The following is a 19,349-nucleotide window of genomic DNA, read 5'->3' as shown; positions in this document are numbered from 1 at the left end:
CGAAATTCATCACTTCACTTCAGTCAGACAAAATGACTCATTTGTGGGAAACACTTCAGGCATTTTCCAGTCTCCAGAGAAGGGGATGTACCAGTTTATTCTGACAAAATGTTTAGAAAAAGCTGCAAAATCCCAGGAGCTGCAATTCAGACTTTACAGACCTCAGCTGGCACGCCAAATGCAAACAAACCCGAGATGAAAGGGAATATGTTTAGCCGTAACGATGAAAAACAAAGTATGGAGTTTCAGCACAAACACCTTTCACCAGCTGGTAAGCATGGAGGCGGAGGAGGCATGGTTTTGGATTATTTCGCAGCCACTTTCTCGGCGTGTCAGACGAAGTTTATCTGGACTCAAAATTGAGGACATATGTCCAAAAATCTGGTTCAATTTGGGTCGTGTTATTTCCTTTGTATAAAGAGGGAATAAACTTCCCCCACAACAATGAGCTTCATCTTAAGGAAAATATATAATCTGTAGAGTTTTGGGTGTTGAATCATTTTTAGAATGACAAAATCAAAATAATTTTTATGCTGCCACTGTAAAATCCTACAATTAAACCCAATCATTTGTGTAAATTTTTTAACCGGCTACATTAGAATATCAAATTGAAGGGGAAGAAAAAAAAAAAATCTAATCTGTCCCTCGCTTGGGAATTTTTTAAACGAGTAGTTAGATGAAACAGACTCAAGTTTATGATCAGAAGGATGAGTGTTTTGTTTACAAAATCTGAGGTGAGGTATAATGCAAACATTTAACTGATTTGTTAAAACTAGAAGTTCGAAGCATTTGATAAGATTATCAAAGCACAAATACCATTCGGCTGCCAACTCAGAACCTCCTGCCTCCCCTTCCGATGTCTACCATAATGCAGCCTTTTTTCAAAACCTGCAAACACACATGGCACCATATGACGCTAGTATACTTCCCGAAGATTCATCCTACGTTTCTGCAAGGACGTGATGAGCAAAGCATGTGCTCCTCAACTCCAAACCTACCTGTTACACTTTCTTCTCTTTCGTCTGGTGGATCCTTCCTTTCTCTTTGCCTTGCTTTACGGGAAGCAGAATCAAAGACAACAAAAGCTTGGCTGGAATTTAGCCTGCATAGAAAACCCAGCTGTTAAAATACTGCTAATCAAGTGTAATTTAGGGCCGTCTGAACCATTAAATACAGGCACTTAAACTGCAGTGTAGCCAAGGTTTGCTGTTACATGTGAATTGGAAACAGGTGACTAAAGCAAAATGACAACTAAAAGCAAACGCATCCCCAGTTACAGTTGTATAATTAGCTGCTCCATACAGGTTTTTTCATCGGTTTGGTCACATACATACAGCACTATCTAGAGAGCATCAAAACTGTCACTTTTGCCGTGTTACACAAAAAAAAATTATAAAAAGAAAATGGGTTAATAAGTAGGCAAGTTGTCAGCTAAAAAAGTTAAAATGTGTCAAATAAATAGAAGCAAATGTTCGTCGCCCTCAAATCTTCAAAATGGCCCACTACAAAGCAGCCTCAGTGGAGGATAAATGTGAGTAGTTACACATGTCTACCATCTGTGTTCTCTACTTTTGCACTATTTGAACACAGAGTCAAAAACCTAAGTTAAGTATCCACTCTTCTCGGGAAAAGACGGGGATTTGTGGCGCTACGAGTCAGTGTTGAGAAGTCATTTTATACCAGCAGGTGAAAGAAAGCAGTTACAGGATAAGCAGCTTTTTGAGGGGGGAAAAAAACCCAACAACAACAACAAAAAAACAAAAAAACAACACGATCCATGTCTGCAAAATGCTTCTCCACTTGACAGGTGTGAAACTACTTCACCTCTGTTATTCGGGGGATAATGCTGCAGCTTACTGCAGACTGCAGGGGCTGGGGGAGGATGGGTAGGAGGCTTTCTATCATCCTGTTTTGGTTTAACAGAAAGTGAGAAAGAGGGAGATTTGGTCAGAAACGCAGGATAGGTGAGGGGGCTTTTTTTTTTTCTGCATTTCTAACAAGGCATTTCCACACAAAGAAAAGATCGAGGAGAGTAACACAAACGCTTATGTGCCGAAGTTAAAAATAAACGATAGCACTACTGACTGAATGGACAGCAATCCCCTCAGAGAAAACTGGAAATGTACTATGTATTTTTTCCCCCAAATTGATCACATTTTAAACTGAAAATCCCTGAACTGCATGTTCTTCATCATAATGATAATAAATACTACTGTAAGAATCCAGTAATTGCATCGGTTAAGACGTTATCCAACAGTTTATTTGTACTCTATGCAGGAAAGTTCTTTTAAAAAAAGCAACATGGTGGGACTTGGAGGCTATTTTTGGAGGTCAGAATGAGGGGGTTGGGGGGAGCAAAGGAAGCAGCTTTGCCAGTCCACAAGGCTCGGAGGTCAGACGTCTTTGGGGCTAACGTTTTTCAGGTTGTTGAGCTCCAGCTCCAACTGGCGTATTCGTACGTCCTTCGTGGTCAGCTCCTCCTTCAGCCGCCGCAGCTCGTCCTGCTGCCGGAAAAACATCCGTAGGAGCTGTGTAAAAAAAACAAAAAAAAACCACACAAACTCAACCAAATGATATATATAATTAAGGTGAGTGCTAAAGCAGTGCTCCCACCCCCCACCAATTCTTGAAATATGTTTATTTTGATGTGCACAGACTCTGGTGCAAACCTCTCATGCAACTGAGATCTGACATCCCACAACCCACAATATTTTTAGCTGAACAAAACAAATAATAATAATAATAATAATAATAATAATAATAATTAATAATAATAATAAAAAAAACCCTCTCATGCATAAAAAAAAAAAAGAATAAAAAAACCAAAGGGGGTGGGGGGCCTTAATGTGTGCAGATCCACAAACCTCGTTCTCTGTCCTGGGTGGGACGTTCTCCAGTAGGTCAATCCCGTTCACCACCACACTCTTCTTCTCCTTCACTGGGGCTTTAAAAACTAACTGGTTTGGTCTGTGGTAACCGTCCTTCAGAGACATCAGCACTGGGTCTGTCAGAAGCAAAGGTCAAGGGTTAAACGTGTGAAAAGAGGGAGGTTTTAAAGAAGAACCTAAAGACTTTCCAGGCCTGGAATCTCTACAGTGGTTTCCTGTTTGTCAAACGGCAAGATGTAAACTCTTGCTGATGGACTGTAGGGCATCGAATGGTCTTGGATGTAAATACTTTTCAGATTTGCTGGTGGCTGAGGAGCATAGATGCTTCGCTGTTCATCTGAACAGCAGACTGGATTAGATTCTAAGAAAATAAAATAATCTTTAATTGAAAAATGCTGTGAAAAACGGTACCATTTCAATAAACTTGCCTCGCCTTGCTAGTACAGTGTACTTGTGGCCAAATTGAAATGTAACGTAATTTTCAGCCTCTGTGATACTACAATCAACCTGTGCTGAGTCTTTAAAAATACATTCTCCAAAAACATTTAGTAAGATGTATCCAACACAACAAAACACAAAGAGTGACACAGAGAGAATGCAGTAAGTGCATTCTTTATGTACAATGTGTAAAACATCTCATCAGTACTGGTAGTTTTTGTTTTCCTTACATCTAACTCTTCTAATTTCTGTTAATAAACCAGCAGGGACCCTTTTTTTTTAAAATTCAGTTTCACTTTATTTTACTATACAGCTGATAAAACTAAAACACTTGTGTACTTGAAGAAAGCTTAATCAGCTTCTGTTTTTTGGCTGCATAGGCACTGACTTCTGCTGAGACATCCCTCATGAGGACGGTACTCCGAGTGAAGCAGAAAGCTTTGGCTCTCAGAGAGACGCACAAGAAAAGCGACTCTTACGGCTCGCACACCGGCAGAGAGACTGTTCACTCACCGACAAAAAATAAATAAAAAATGAAGCAGCAACGCTCCTGGTTTTGAGTAATTTAGTCCTACAAATAGATTAACAATTGGTGTGCTGATGCAAGAAGTTGGTGCATCTAGAGTGAACACCAGAGGGAATAAGTGGTCGGATGGCGAGTATTACCAGGCAAACCCTGAATCAAATTAAATTGATGGATCTCTTGTCTTTAGGACTCTTTTGCTGTTTTTTGTTGTTGTTGGAGTTGTGAAGCAGCTGAGTGTTTTGTTTACCTCTATCAATCCCACTTAGCCACTCGCTGGCGGACAAGGCAGGTTCGGTCCCGGCTGTCATTGGATAAATGTCCTCCTGGTATGTATCTGACTGTTAACACACATTTTCAGATGATTTAGCATCTGCTCTGCGTAGATTATTTGCCAAACATTTGATGCAGCACATTATTTTAGGGCAAAAAAAGAGAAACATCAAATTTTACTATACCTTTCATAATCACCCGTTACAATATGTTTTGTTTTGGTATATTTGATTTGGTAGAGTTTTAGCAAGAAGCTAAGAAAATCCTCTATTTAAATCTAATTAAAGCTCTATATGAATAGGTGACATTTGTGAATAATTTCATTAACTTTAAGCTTTTAACAGGTATTTCTTACAAACAAGGATTGTGTGATATTGTGAGTGCTGAGAAATTACACTCCAGTTTTACTTAACAACACCTTCATGGATGTAAAACCTGCATGTTCAAATATAAATCTGAAAAGTGTGGCATATGAGTGGACTTCCCGAACCCATCTTTTGGCAGAACCCTCTTTCTGCCAAGAGTTTTTTTTTGGCTTCCAACTTTTGACTGAAATGTTGGTTCATTCTTATTTTCGAAATAACACCGGGTATCTGTGAACATGAATTTTTAAGTCTTCCCACAGTGTAGCACATATATTTTAGGTCTCAGTAAAACTCATGGATATGATTTGATCTAAATCGTCCCATTGCAGCTCTTGATGTGTTTTTAGAATATCTTTTCAAACCTCACCCTGCTTTAAACGTCTTCACAACTCTCTCCTTGACCTGTTTGCTTTGAAAAAGCACTGAAATCTAGCCTCAGTTTTACTAAGTGACTTCTGAGCACAATTAGTTGCACTGGATTCTTATTTAGCCTCAGCGTAAAGAGGGCTTCCACACTTTTCAGATTTTTATTTGTGAAATATCTGGGAACAAAATGTTCTTTTCGACCCAACAAAGTTATGCTCTCTCCGTTTCACCCAAACCTAGTAAAATACAATTGAATTCTGTGGACGCAGTGTGTTTGTGTTGTACTTCTGCAAGCTGCTGTGCGTCTGATTGTGGTGAAAGGACACACTCACTCTTCTTGGCACAATCATAGAAATGGGTTCGATCAAACCCTTGAGGGTGACCAGTTTGTAGAAGCGGTACACCTCGCAGGCCGCCACGTCCAGCCCGAGCTTTGGCATCACACCTGCACAGGGAGATCAGACGAAAGCGGCGATAAAATTACCTTGACAACGTGAAGCATGGCAAACCGGAATATCATCAGCAGGATGCATGAATCCATCTGACACATGACATCTCTGGATAAGCTGCTGGAGCTCTTTACACTGCCAATCATGCAGCTCATTTTCAGGCTTCCTAGCACTTCTTCCACGTCTCAACACTGCTAATAAAGATGAATCTCCTTCGCCGTAGATGACGTCGGATCAAGCTCCGACTTACCCAGTCCTTTCTGTGGGGCTGGGGAGCGGAACTCCATCAGATACTGAATGTACGGCTTCTCTGTGGTGATTTCAAAGTAACGTATGTTGCCATCGCCCTGCAAAAAGCAAAAAAAGACACGTTAAGTCTTCAATTCTCACAAATCACAACGTGCTGATCACGTGACGGATTCAAAGAGGTTCCGACCTTGCCTGCCAGGTACAGCATGTGTGTGTCCGCGTCGTAGAAGGGGAACAACAGTCCCGAGAGGCCGTCTATGTCCTCCTCCACAATGGGCATGGACAAATCTTCCTGATAGGACAGAAACGGAGAGAGTTAAACGCATCCAGCCGCCCGCTCCTCCCACCGTGGCATCGTGAAGAGAGGCCACGCAGAGGCACCGCCTGACCTGATCCCAGAAAGCAATCTGCCTGGTGTTCCAGCGAGAAACCCCGGTGGTGAGCAGCCGCTTCATGTTCCCCAGGAAGACCACTCGGTTCACGCGGTGGTTCTTGTAACTGGCTTGCTGGTGGGAGGAGCACACAATGACACAGTCGAGCTTCAGTTTGAGTATGAAATCCTTTCAGATGCAAATACTGCAATGATGTAGACATAAAAAAAAAATCTTAAAAACACAACCATAGATAATATTAATGTTTGATGACTAAAATGGGAAATGTTATTAATAATTTTCTGCTCCTTTCTGCCTTATTTTGATGCCTCGGGTTTTGCTGCGGAAGGCAGAAGGCACACAGGTCTTATCAAAGCCGTTGTTGATGCAGTTTAATTTGATAGCGCAGGAAAAGACCGCGTCTGTTCCAGGCGACTCGAAATGATGATGCTCAGGAAGGAAGGAGTGCATTTCTCAAATGGAGTAAAATGGATCGTTCCGAGCATCGAGATACAATGATGGCCCCATTTAATAATTAACAAGGTTTTTTTTCTGCTTGTCTCCTATAGTTGTGGTTATAATAAAGCACTCACAATGGATAGCAAGCCATATAAAAAATAAATAAGCTTTACATGGAGGAGCAGTACTGATTTTAACTTCTTTAACAGAAATAATGTGTTGCTTTTTCTGGCTGGGCGGCAGAGAAAGAGTTTACAAAAGAAATTAAAGATCTGAATAATATGAAGGATCCAATCCTTTGGAAGAAGACAAGCAGAACCAGCAGCATTCAGTCCTAATAATTGTTTCATGTAGATGTTGATAAAAATGTAACCTGGAGGACTCTCCCGGAGCGCGGCTCAATGACACGCAGCTTCTTGTCTTTGCAGCTGGTGGCCAGCAGGCTGCCGTCTGTATTAAAGGACATGCTCAGGATGACGTCAGTGTGGCAGTCGATCATTTTCACCGGCTCTCCCGTCTCCAGATTCCAGATGAGGATCTGAGACACCAGGAAGAGTTGTTTTTATTTTAGGGGAATCCGTTAGAAACTGGGCATTAAACCCCCAGACGTGACGGTTTGTGCACCTTATAGTCGTAGCCGGCGCTGAAGAGGATGCCGCTGCTGGTTGGATGCCACTCGATCAGACCCACTCGTCTGCTGTGACCGTACAGCTCCAGGACCGCCTCCGTCATGTTGCGCCTCAAACCGCCTTCTGGGATCTCCCATACTCGAACCTGCAAAAAAAAAAAAAAAAAAGAAAATCCATAGAGCATAAAATTACTGGACATTTTGTTTTGGATACTTCTGTTAAACCTTACTTGTAATATCTGAAGTCATAATGGTGTGATAGCAATATGTACCCTAATAAAGTGGCCAGTGAGAGTAACTTCTGTCCTTGTTATCTTCATGTACCTGCAGCCCTTTTGTCAGAAGCCATGTTGCGTTTTCCAAACCTACAGTTTAACTATGACCTCAAAAGAATCATAAGTAATTTTGCTGAAGATCCGTCTGATCAAAAATAGCACGAGCTATCAATGTAGCCCGCTGCTTGGGGATTAGAGCGGATTACTGAAAGGGCCCGAGGCTCTGCCATGGATCAGATCAGATTATAATTCAACAAGTGAAAGTACTACACAGAACACAGAGAGACTACGGCTTTGGCGAGCTTAGGAACGAAGAGTAACATGTGGATGTACGGCTAGGAAAATGTCCCCTGAGAGTTTTATAGTCGTGGTGTAAGGAGAAAGTTGAAGACTAACAGGGTTTTAAAGCAAAGATCTAACTTTGTGTTGCAGAATTTTTTTGTGTGATTAAATTTAAAATCTGACCACTTGCCATTTTAAGCACAACTCCTGGAATCAAATATCCAAACAGAAGCTTACGTTAAACGGTTTTCAGTCCTACATGTGTGTGTGTCACTAACCGAGGTGTCCTCAGAGCAGGAGGCTACGACGTTTTCAAAAAACGGATTCCACTTGATGTCCAGCACATTGCCCTGGTGGCCACACACCTTCGGGTAATGAGAGTCCAGACGGCCAGCCTGAAAAGAAAAAGTTAATGTTTACTGAAACAAACAGCTTGCATGGGAAATGAATCCAAAATATGAGCCAGCACCAAGACTTTTGGATTCTATACAATAAAAGGTCAATGAAAATCAAAATGTCCCCCAAAAGAAAATAGGTGTATTAACATTTTACTGATTAAAACGCATAATAAAAAATAACTGAGTGATATTGCAATAATTCTTGAGCACAAAGCAGACCTCGTTTCTGAGTGGGACGTCTGAGGCAGGTTAGTGTTATTGCAATGACCTGGTGAGTCCACAGAGGGGCACTGGCTCACAGCACCCAGTGACAGACACCTATCAGGAACCATTATGTTGTTATGAATGTTTCATGTCACTTCAGTCCACTGACCTGCTTTTTATTTCCTCAGAGATTTGTGTTTGAGCTGCATGACCTCACCGAACTCTGCAGGTCACCTCTGTTATTTCAACGCTATTGCATTGTGTATGAACGAAAATATACAGTTCAACAGATGAAACGCACTTTAAAAACGTGTTTTGCACCAATTCCCCCCAACATGGTGGCAGTTTGATGCAGGAGGAAAAGTTTTTGTTCAGTCAAAATATGAAGAAAAGGCAAAGACGACAAAATCACAAGGCTGGATGTCGTAGACAGTATTGTATAAACATCAGTACTCATTGTATTGATTAGTATAAATAGGGAATTAAAACTCCTTTGTAAAAGTATTGGATAGTCTTGCAAAAACATTAGATCAGAAATAATCACAAACTTACAGTACTTTGAGGGGAGATTTGAGAGGATAGGCAAACACAGAGCATGACTGTAAATCACTGCATCAGGTAACTGGTGGAAAGCAAAGCTGATCAAAATCAAACATCTATGAAAGGAGAAAAATAAATGACTTTTTGAAAAATAATATACATCTCTGTTGAGTTACTCAAATTTTTATTATGTGCTTTCAGGCAGCACAGCGTCAGCTGCTTTCAAGAAGTACGGATACTTTGTGCGTACGCAACTGCAAAAGAGAGAGAAAAAAAACAAACAGTTTTGCCAGTTGTCTCAGAGCCTGTCGTTAATTAACAGCAAAGAAATAAGTGTCCTACAAACAAACGGTATTAGAGGGCTCCGGGCCTGTAATTGTGTTGTATTTAACCAAAGCAAATCAAAGACAGCCGTCCTTCCCCTTCATTAGGACGTCAGGAAATTGTGACTTTGGAGAAAAAAGGGGGAATTTCATGATTTTATTTAACTACTGACCAGGAAACCACACAACCCTTTTGTTGGACATCAGGGCTCTTCAGTTCACTTCCTCAGGCTGCTGCTGTGTCACACATGATCCCCCTCAGTGACGCACCAGTTTCCAACTTTAATTGATTTGTAATCCCAAATAAATCTTTGTTAATGCGGACGACCACTGGCAGCTCTGGGAATACAGCATAACAAAGCACATGCTAGTATCTGGTGATTGAATGTTTTAAAAATACATTTCCCATGAGGCTATCCTGCACTCATGAGATTGTGTGTTCCCTTTACGCCCTGCTGCATTTAAATCGGCTAAAACTAAATGCACCGAGTCATGTTTATTACGTTACTGTGGCTTTCTGCTGCTGTACATGATTTAATTTCAACAGGCCTTTTCTGCTGGTGATGTTTCAAACATGTCTGCTCCACTTCGCTCTGACGGCGGAGGGACTTGATTGCTCATGTCACGTGTTTCACTGTGCAGCAGTGAACCTTGTTTACATGGATCTGAACACTAAAGAAATATTTCAGACATAAAATAATGGAAACAATCATCATTGCTTGAAAATATAAATGATTTCCATAAGCTATTCTGTGGAAAAGGAACAAGTTGAGTGTTGTATCCCATATCAGTTTATCTGGAATTTACTCAAGCTAAATGTAATCGCATTTTACAGCTGCTGAAAGAAAATAAACCAAAACAGAATTTGCATTTTAACTTTCCTTTAGGCAGGGCTGTATTTAACCGCTCTAGTAAAGGATCTGCCCTAATTAGTTTTTAGCCTACTACATTTTAAATACTTATCTATTAAAACATGACAGAACCTAAAATGATGATGATAAATGCCTTCTACTGCTCACCCTGCAGCCATTAAAAAGACAAAGCAGTAGATTAGATCACTTTAGATTCTCCAGAGCAAGCCAGCCGCAGGATTAATATCAGTGTCACTCCAATCAGCCTGCTGGTGACACGAATCACCCAGTTTCACCTCGACTGGTTCTGACTGGTGGGCTGTATGCAGCACATTTTCTTTTTATTTTCACTAAAATGGTCAAACCTGAAAACACCCACTTTTATTGGTAAATAAACATATACTGTATTTTCCTCACTAAAAGCCGCACCTACAAATAAAAAATAAAAGGAAATATATATATACACAAACACACACGCGCGCACACACACACACGCACACACCAGCAGCCCTGCGTCTCCAAAGCTGAACGATGGTTTCATTAACGCCGAGTTTACGTGTAGCGGCTCTATTTACCCTCCTGTGCTGCCAGATCGATAGCCTTCAACTTAATAGCTGCATCATATGAGTTTGAAGAAATTTCTCCGCTGTGCCTGCTACTAGCATGTACTTGTTCTAAATGAAAATTAGCATTTTCTTCTTTAATTTCCAATTTTGACTCCCAATGACTCACTTCCTGCTTAAGAGCCCCCTGGTGGTTAAAGAAAAATCCACAGAAAGTCGCATGGTTCAAAGCGTGGGAAAAAAGTAGCGGCTAATAGTCCGACAAATACGGTAATCAAACATCATGACCTTCAGCGCACTTTTCTTTTTAAACTTTAGAATGAAATGATTTTAGTGACGTATGCTTTCATTTATTCTAGGGGATAATTTTCTAATTCCTTCTTTCTTTTTTTTTTGTTGGAATCAGTTTCAATAAACCACAGTTCTCAGAAAAAAATAAACCTAAATAGTTAACACAGGAAGCCCAAATGAGAGCATCTCTTTTTAAACTGGTGTAAAAGCATCACATAAATATCCCAGTCCGTCTCTGTCTTCATCGTGACCTTGTGTGCCCTTGTCTGCTCCAGTCTGTGGTCCAGGTGGTGTCAGCGGCAGTTCCTTCCCTGACGGCGCCGACTGTGGATGAACATATGGCCATCTCGCCAACTGTCACTGAAATATGTCAGATGGGCTTGAACCTCACCGTGAGCCAAACCCGCCTCAGATCAGCTCGATTACCTCATGCTGACGAAGTGCCTGACTGTGGAATAACAAAAATGTATTTTGCAAACCAGCGGGGAAAAGAAATAATCAAACGATGCTGTCATGAAGGATTTTTCTTGTATGAATATAGCATTATCTTTATATTATACAGCATCTCTAATAAAGTTCAGCTTGTATTTAATGACTATTTGGCTCCTCTTTTTTTTTGACATGCACAGAGACTTGATTCTTCATTATGCTCTCTCTTCAGGTCATCCCACAAGTTTTCTTCAAACTATTTTCATGTAAATACTTTGAGTTGGTCATATGTTCAAGATAATATTTCTGCTTCAAGACCCAGCGGCTACTAGATTTGTAGTTTATATTCTCCCCAGAAGAGTTTATGAATAATCAACTCGTTTTCTGAGATGTATGAATTACTTGTAAAGGTTTGCTTTTTCCAAAATGGCTTATTGTTTATATTGATCTACTGTAATAGCAGATGCAAGACATATTGAATGGGGTGCAAATAAATAGAGAAGGGCACTAAATTCAAGGGTATCTATTTGTCATCTTTTAAAGCTGTAGAAGGAAAGATAAGGGAAATATGAGCAGGTTTTTTACTCTTTATTGGCAACCTGATGAAGTATTAATCCCATTAGAAGATCATATAAAATTATAAAGTCTGCATAAGGCAGCTCAGAGGTCTACATATTTAATACTTCTGGTTTTATGGCTGTTCTATCAGCTGGTTGACTCACATTATGTTGATTCATTAGACAACATAATTGATGCAGTCAAGCACTGATGTGTTTTTAACTGTCATCAAATCCAATTAAAAGTTACCAACAATTGAAAATCTTTATTTTTGCCATGCCCAACTATTTGCCGTCTCCGAAGATTTATACCATCGGTACCCTAAACTCTAATCTGTCTAACCCGTAAATTAGTTTCTCAGTCAGCCCAGAGTCGCATCGGAGTCTAGACAATAGGAAGCAGCATCTCTCGAGTCAACAAGACGCTGCAGAGTGTGCGTTGCGCAAAGCCACTTCAGATTTAACAGCTCCAGACAAAATGAGTCTCGTAAACAAAGACAACGGCACGACGATTAACTGGAGGCCTCAGACTATTTTCTGCACTGCGGCCTTGCCCTGTTTAATCTGACTGAAGCAGTACAGACAGACAAAATGGAGATTTGCTTCCCTCAAATGCCTTCATGGTAAATGAGCAGCAGTTTTACAGCAACTTTCTTCTATGATTAGAGAATTAAATTCACCAGTTCTGAGAAGATATTGTGAGAATGATAGTAGTACAAGATGGTGTGAAATGGCATCCGACGTGACATCTTTTTACACACAAAGATGGTAAGGAGATTGAGAGCAATAACATGAGCCTTCAGATTTAAAAAGGAATCAAAAAATACGCAAATCATAGAATTTAAAGCAGACTTGTTGCCATTTTGGATGCATGTGACCTTTGCTATTCGGGCGTCTTCAAACAGCAGGCGTCATTTCTTCTGTCTGATAAGAGCTTTTCTGAACTCTGCATAGAAGTAAAGGGCTGCTAAAACTTCTCCTTTATTGCATAAAATAATACACCAACAAGTATACTTATCCCTGTTACCTTATTAAGATTCTCCATTTGACTACTATACATTTTTTTATTGGTTTTGAAACACATTAAGTGTTAAATAGAATACGACTTCATTGCTTTTCTTCAGTGTGTGATTTCAAGTTTTTATAACCAAATTGACAAGCCTTTTTAAAAAAAAAACTGCATTATTCAGTTTTCTTATAATAAGAAAACACTTAGCAGTTCAACAAAGTCCTTTTCTCCAGTTTATGAGCAGCACAGCTATGCCTTTATGTGGTTCGACAGGCAACACAAGCCTGCTGAAACACTGACTTCACATCCTGGCTTCAACGCGACTGCTCCAGTCGATCCGATCTGTAGTTCTTGTGTGTAGAAACGGCTCCGCACTCTTAGATTCTTGCCAGTAAACAGGTGAAAACATTCAATTTCATAGCCTAACAAAAGCAGGTTCAATAAAGGTGACAACCTAACACTCGTCGGATGGAAGACAACCCAATCAATATCCGGTCTTTGCTAGCAAACGACAGACGAGTAATAAGTGCGACTGTTACCTGGGACAAGGGAATGATGATGAAAGAGCCGCCGCCGGCGCTTTCCGTGACGACTGCCAGAAACTTGGAGTTGACGGCACAGAAGTGGTTGTCGTGGACGTTCTTGGTGATGGGGATGCCGTCAAAGCAGTGCTCCCGGTTAGCTACTTTGCCATAAACATTTCGAAACTTGGAGCTTCGGTAGGTCGGACGCCATGACATCTAGAAGGGAAGAAGAAATGACAAAGATAAATACTTTGATTCTCTTTAGATCTTCCAGTTTTCTGGCTGATCGCTGATTCCGATTTTGGCCAATACCCAACTTTTTTCTGACAGCACTAAATACAGCAAGAAAGTCGTTGTCTTGGCAACAGTGGGGTGACTATTGTTGACTGCAAACTTGCAGAAATTACCTGGTGGACTAGTCTGTCAGTCAAAACTCTCTCACGGAAGAGCAGAAGAGGACAGCAGTTGATTTTTAGACCTATGCACAGGTGGAGAAGATCGGGGGATAAGATCGGCTTCGTATCGGCCGGTCACCGATCTCCCAAAGTTGAGGAAATCATCAGGCTGATAAATCTTCCTAGTTTGTGTGGCGAGCACTTGTAAAGCTTAGCAGAGCCACACTGAGGAAATATTTATATTGTTTATTTTGTGCAAAACAGTACTAAAATCAAGACAATCAATTTGGAGTCTTAGTAAACAGAGCCGAAAGCTAACATGCTTTAGGGGAGATTCATGTGTAAGAATGGCCCAGTGGTTCTCCAGACCCTAATTTGATTAAGAATCCATGATGAGATTTGAACATTGATGGTCGCAGATGCTCTCTCTCCAACCTCACCATGCAGGTTTGGAAAAATATATTGGAGAATCCGATTAATTGAATAAGTGGACCGTTTTTGTTAGCTAAAAATGTACACGGAAATCAAACACGACAAAACTGGAAAAATAAAAATCAGCTTGCATCGAAACAGATCCTGTCCCTACATATTTTTTGAGGCTCAGGATATTGTATGCAGAGATAGAACCTGCCATTTTTACATTCACATTCTGTAAACTCACTGGCACAGGCTGGGCTGGCCCATCTGTGCAGACATGATAGCAGTCACACATGCAGGGCTGGGAAATTATCCAAACTTCTGATGGGTGTGAGACTCTTGAAAGGTGAAAACGCGTTTGCGTTCAATGCACAGGAAAGAAAAAAAAACAAACTACTGACTATCAAGCCGAGTAAATAAATTACAAAATAAGGAAAGAAGAAGAACAACAAAAAAAGCTCAAATCAGTACAACAAAGTGCCTTTTGTCTTTGTGTACAACACGTACAACAGAAAAGCAGCAAATGTTTATAACTTGTAACCAAGAAAGAAAGAGAATTGCTTTTATTTGACTCAAGAGGCACTTTTTGGTTTTCGTTACCACATCAATGCCCTGGTGGAGCTCTTGATGTTTAGAATTAGCTGGTTCAGCCGCAGGGCACTGATGCTAACTTTTAAACCGTTCTGGGAGGGGTGAGGAGGGGGTGGGGGTGGGGGGTGAGACTCTTACTGGTGTATTTCATCTCATTTTGATCGATTTTCTGAAACAGGATGTGTGAGAAGGATTTATTGCTCCCGTCAGATCAGTGGCAGCGATGCCGGATGACATCAGGCGATCCTCTATTCAGCATTGTTCTACAGATAAGGGGGTTAGCTGCTACTGGTGGTGGGAGGGGAGCAGGCATGCAAATAGAAACATCCTCTAACCACGCTGCTGCTGTTGTCTCCTCATTCTCTAAGCAGAAAAGAAGAATTGGCCTCAAGCTGACAACACAAGAGGCTGCCATGGCATTGCTTTTCCCTCAGCCAAGTATGTGGACTAAAGACAAGATAAAGTACTTTCAAGTTAAAACCAAACACAAATATTTGTCATTATAAATAATGCTATGCAACACAAATCTGGAGTGATTTTTTTTCTGAAGTGCAAGACTCACTTATAATTCATAATATAAGTTTGATCAACTTAATTCGATTACATATAACAAATTAACTTTATTTTTTTTAAGTTGGAGCTCTCTTCTTTCTTAAGTGCATAATCCTGTTTTTCATTTTAACAATAGATTTGTGTTCTAAGCAAAAAAAATGAAAAAGCTCTTCAGATCAATAATATTTTATACATTTTTAAAAAAAAAATATTTAGAGTGTTTTACTTTTGCCTTAGACTTAAATATTGTTGCACTTTGCAAATATTTGTAGCTTCTTTTAGAAAACATGCTTTATTATGAATCTGCAAATAAGAGCTGCTCTCCGAGTTGCCTCTGGCCAATCGTAGATCACTAATAGATCACCAATCAAGTTTAAAAAGGTTTACGCTTCGACAAGACAGAGCCCGGGGAAGCGATGGCGGCGGGGGGAAAACTCAGCAGGGTCAATATAAACGGCTTTGTGTAAGTTGAGTGTTCGACATCTTCCACTCAGAAAGGTTGAACGGCTCATTCCCAGGTCAGGATTCGACTGTCCCACCATGCAGACTGTCACTCTATCTGCTCTAACTCAGCGCTCTTCACTGTAACCTGTCCTATAAAAAGAAATTATGGAGATGTCTTAGCACAAAGAGGTGGCTTAGGCATCTCTTCACCTTACATCCACTAGCCAACTGATCACGCACGCACGCACGCACGCACGCACAGACACAAAGCAAAGCTCTCAGTCAGTGAATGTCGAGCTGTGACTACCTTGCTCGGTCGGTCACATGCATAAAAGAGTCATGTTGACTTGAGGTCACTTTGTTGACCGAAGCGTCTTGATCCTTTCAGAAATCACAACCATGGTCTTTTCCTAAATAACTGCAATAACAATGTGCCCACTCAACAGCGCTGTAAACATCAATAAAAATGAAATGTGGTGAAATGTTTGAAATTGATTTTTTTTTTTTACATTTAAACATGAGAAAAAGTCATTTCCCTTTGGGATTCTGCTTCGAGTAGCTGAAAAACTAATCTCTGATTCATCAAATTAAAGACAAAAAAGCACATTATCTACTGCTGATAAGATAATGACTACTTGTAACATTTCACCAGAACCACACTTCAAAAACTGAACCATCCCTTTACCTTTGATCTTTGACTCTCTGAGGCACAGAAACATTGAACTGGATGTTTTGGGAGTGTACTTTTTAAATCAGCAGTCAGTCACAACGACGCAGCTTGATCCCAATTTACTAGTTGGATCTACAGAACAATTTCTAAGCCAACAAAAATAGTATTGGCACCAATATAATGACTCCTAAGGAGCAAGAAATAATGTCAGCTAAGGGACGATACATCAAGTCTTTGCTAGATGTTTCCCTGTTTTCTTTTTGTTTCTTTTAGATACACGTAATTAGTATAACATTCAGAAAATGCAGAATCTCTAAAGTGGCTTCTTAAATTTCAAGCACTTCTTTATTTTTTACTTTTGCTGGTCACTTTAAGTACATAAACATCTCATCTTCATCCCATTCTGATATATAGTATCTGATCTGGACCTTTGTCTGCGATGGCAGCATAATGACAGCTTGCTAAGGAATTAATGAAGAACAGAAGAGCAGCAGAAATTAGCCTGAGGGACGGTTGGAGGAGCCGGACATAGCAGACTCGCCTGCTTTGAGCTCTCTCTCTCTTACAAGGATGCTCATTCATTGGTCACTGGCTTCTGGCACACAGAGCACTTCTGTCTGAGTGTGTCTTCCCTATCTCACGAGGACTTGCAGCAGAGGAGGCACAAAAAACAGATCATGAGCGATGGCATGCAAGACTCAAAAACACAGGCCAGATGAATCTGCATCCATCCCATCACACGATTTCTGACTTGTGAGCTTCCTGCTCAGCCTGGGGCCTTTTTAACTCTGCTGAATGTTTTCTCCACAGGCTGGATGTGGCACCCTGCTGTTTTTTTTTTTTTTGGCGAAACCTCTCATTTTTGACATCACTAAAGAAATCACTAAAGCTTCAGAAAGTGACGCCCTTACCTTCCCCCTTGTCCTGGCAGTGGCTCTTCCGTCTCTGTATCCTTGTCAGGCTGCAAATATTTGCCCTCCTTTCTAAATGAGCAGCTCAGATCTCCACTCTTCCTTCCTACCTTGCAAATGTACGCAGACGGCCTGTGTCTGCCTCGTATTCTCTCATGTTTTTCTCCCCCCCCCTGCTCTCTAAACTCTTCCCACCCTCTTCTCCTCCTACTAGTGCTGATAGCTGCAGGGCACGCACCCCCTCCTTCTTCCTCTCAGCCCTCTCTCCCATCCTGCCACTCAGTTGTCTCTCTCTGTCTCCAGCTCAAGCAGCAGCAGCAGCTCTGTAGTAGTAGCCATTCATCCTCTTCCCTCTCCCACCCCCTGCTGCGTGTTTGAAAATCACAAGGTCTTCCTGGCTGATTTCCAGGAACACTCTTGGTTTTTCGGCTCACTTTTCTCTGTGAATGTCTGAGCTAGACTTCTCAACTATTTCTACCACTGATATGATACTTGCGTACATTTAGTAACGACGGATGTGATCTTCTGTTGACCTCGGCAGGAACGACATGAGTGCAAAAAAGCAGAATTACAGAGGCATATTTTTAAATTGATCAGACCAAAAGATGGCGAAAGCTGCTAAAAGTAGAATAAAACAGGTTGATTGATGTACAATAACCTGTTAAAGTTTCCCCCCCCCCAAGCCTTATTTCATGTAGTTTGCTACCAAGAAGTCACTTCATCAGTTCAGTCAGTTTGAAACATGGAAACCTTGTTGCTGTTATTTACGAATTTCATTTAAAAATAAAAATATTTCACTGGAAGACAGTGAAATGCAACTCTGCCCATTTTTTTTCTCACGATTAAAAAGTGGAGTTAATCACATGAATGTATCAAATTGTAAACTCAGTTATAATAAGTTTTGTATGAGCCATCCAACATAAATAAAGAGGCTGAAAGAAAATAAAACATGTAAATAAACATGTTATTTGTTGGCTTAATTATTAGTAAACTAATAAATCCAACTAACTTTGGTCTGGTGGAGACAAATTAGGGTGTAGTCCGATCAAAAAAGGTGATTTCAAAGGGAACAGTTGTTCAATTTTAACCAAATTATAAAAAAGAAAAAAATATTTACACACAACTTGTGCGTCCTAAACATGTCACTGCAAAAACTCCTATTTAAAAAAGTTAAGCTGAAGCCTGCTGAGCGAATCATTGTCTTCACTAACTTAAACTCTCCACTCATAACCAACAAAGAAGCTTCTGGAAACGCCCCCCGGCCCGGCCCGGTCGGGTCGATATGCGCTGAGGCAGGTGTTGCAGTGAGCCCTGCATCCCTGATGATTGTCTGAGACGTGAATTTGGCCCGGCAGGTTTTTTTTTTGTTGTTTTTTTTTCATCTTGGCGTGTTGCACATATGGGGTGAATTTCAGCTCTGCGTCCATGTGTTGTCTGTTTGCACCAGCATCTAGTTATGCAGTAGTCATGTCTAGGAGGCAGAGCACTCCAGAGAGCAGAGTGTTTATTGGGTGTTTTTATGTGTCGTCTGAAGACGTTGCTGCTGCTGCTGCTGCTGCTGCTGAAACACTTTACTTGTTTAGTTTAAAGCTTTTCGATCTTTATTCTGATTTCCAAGCAGATCTGGTTTCTTCATCAAAAAGCAAAGGAATCAAAATAGAAAATGACACGTTTAACTTCTGAAACAGGCAAAAAGTGATTTTATTGACACTGCAGCAGCAGCTTCTGTACGTTCAGTGCAAGTGGTTGGTTGGTTATTTCCAACCAGACTGGCAGCACCAAGCATGTCCTTTATTAATAAACTATACCCAGTGTATGGTGCCATACTGACTCATTATGAATCCTAAAAAGGGCCATTCAAACAGCAATAATACCGCTGAATGAATCCAGTTTTTTCTGATAAAAATGTCCTTAACGCTGGTGCCAAAGGAGGAAGTCCAACCATCCGAGCCCACATTCAACAGACACAAAGGAGAAATCTGCAGGGTGACTTCATGTCTTGTCACTCAGACGCAGTTAAAGCCTGTCATGCCAGCATGTCATGCTTCGTCTGTTGTTCTTCTTCCCTGGATCCGACACTGTTCAGTCATTTTAATGTCTCAGCGAGGAGCAAA

General features: G+C 40.7%; 1 protein-coding gene across 2 annotated transcripts in view; it reads right to left on the bottom strand.

Moving 5' to 3' along the window:
• Positions 1-72: 72 nt before the first annotated feature.
• Positions 73-19,349, bottom strand: part of coro2ba (coronin, actin binding protein, 2Ba) — a 31,899-nt gene continuing 12,622 nt past the window's right edge. Inside the window, exons 1-12 of one of the 2 annotated variants that reach the window (XM_008404663.2) lie at positions 17,236-17,385; positions 13,271-13,471; positions 7,845-7,961; positions 7,006-7,155; positions 6,755-6,919; positions 5,941-6,057; positions 5,739-5,843; positions 5,553-5,649; positions 5,186-5,298; positions 4,100-4,190; positions 2,865-3,004; positions 73-2,528 (exon numbers count right to left, since the gene is read on the bottom strand). In XM_008404663.2, coding sequence (XP_008402885.1) covers positions 2,394-2,528; positions 2,865-3,004; positions 4,100-4,190; positions 5,186-5,298; positions 5,553-5,649; positions 5,739-5,843; positions 5,941-6,057; positions 6,755-6,919; positions 7,006-7,155; positions 7,845-7,961; positions 13,271-13,471 — 1,431 coding nt within the window. In that variant the 5' untranslated portion in view covers positions 17,236-17,385 and the 3' untranslated portion in view covers positions 73-2,393. Of the gene's footprint in view, positions 2,529-2,864; positions 3,005-4,099; positions 4,191-5,185; positions 5,299-5,552; positions 5,650-5,738; positions 5,844-5,940; positions 6,058-6,754; positions 6,920-7,005; positions 7,156-7,844; positions 7,962-13,270; positions 13,472-17,235; positions 17,386-19,349 lie in introns of those variants that run through there. The other variant, XM_008404661.2, reaches the window with a different exon arrangement.

The sequence above is a fragment of the Poecilia reticulata genome, linkage group LG3, assembly GCF_000633615.1.
Source record: "Poecilia reticulata strain Guanapo linkage group LG3, Guppy_female_1.0+MT, whole genome shotgun sequence".
Classification (NCBI taxonomy): domain Eukaryota; kingdom Metazoa; phylum Chordata; class Actinopteri; order Cyprinodontiformes; family Poeciliidae; genus Poecilia; species Poecilia reticulata.
This window is presented reverse-complemented; position numbering and strand designations above follow the sequence as displayed.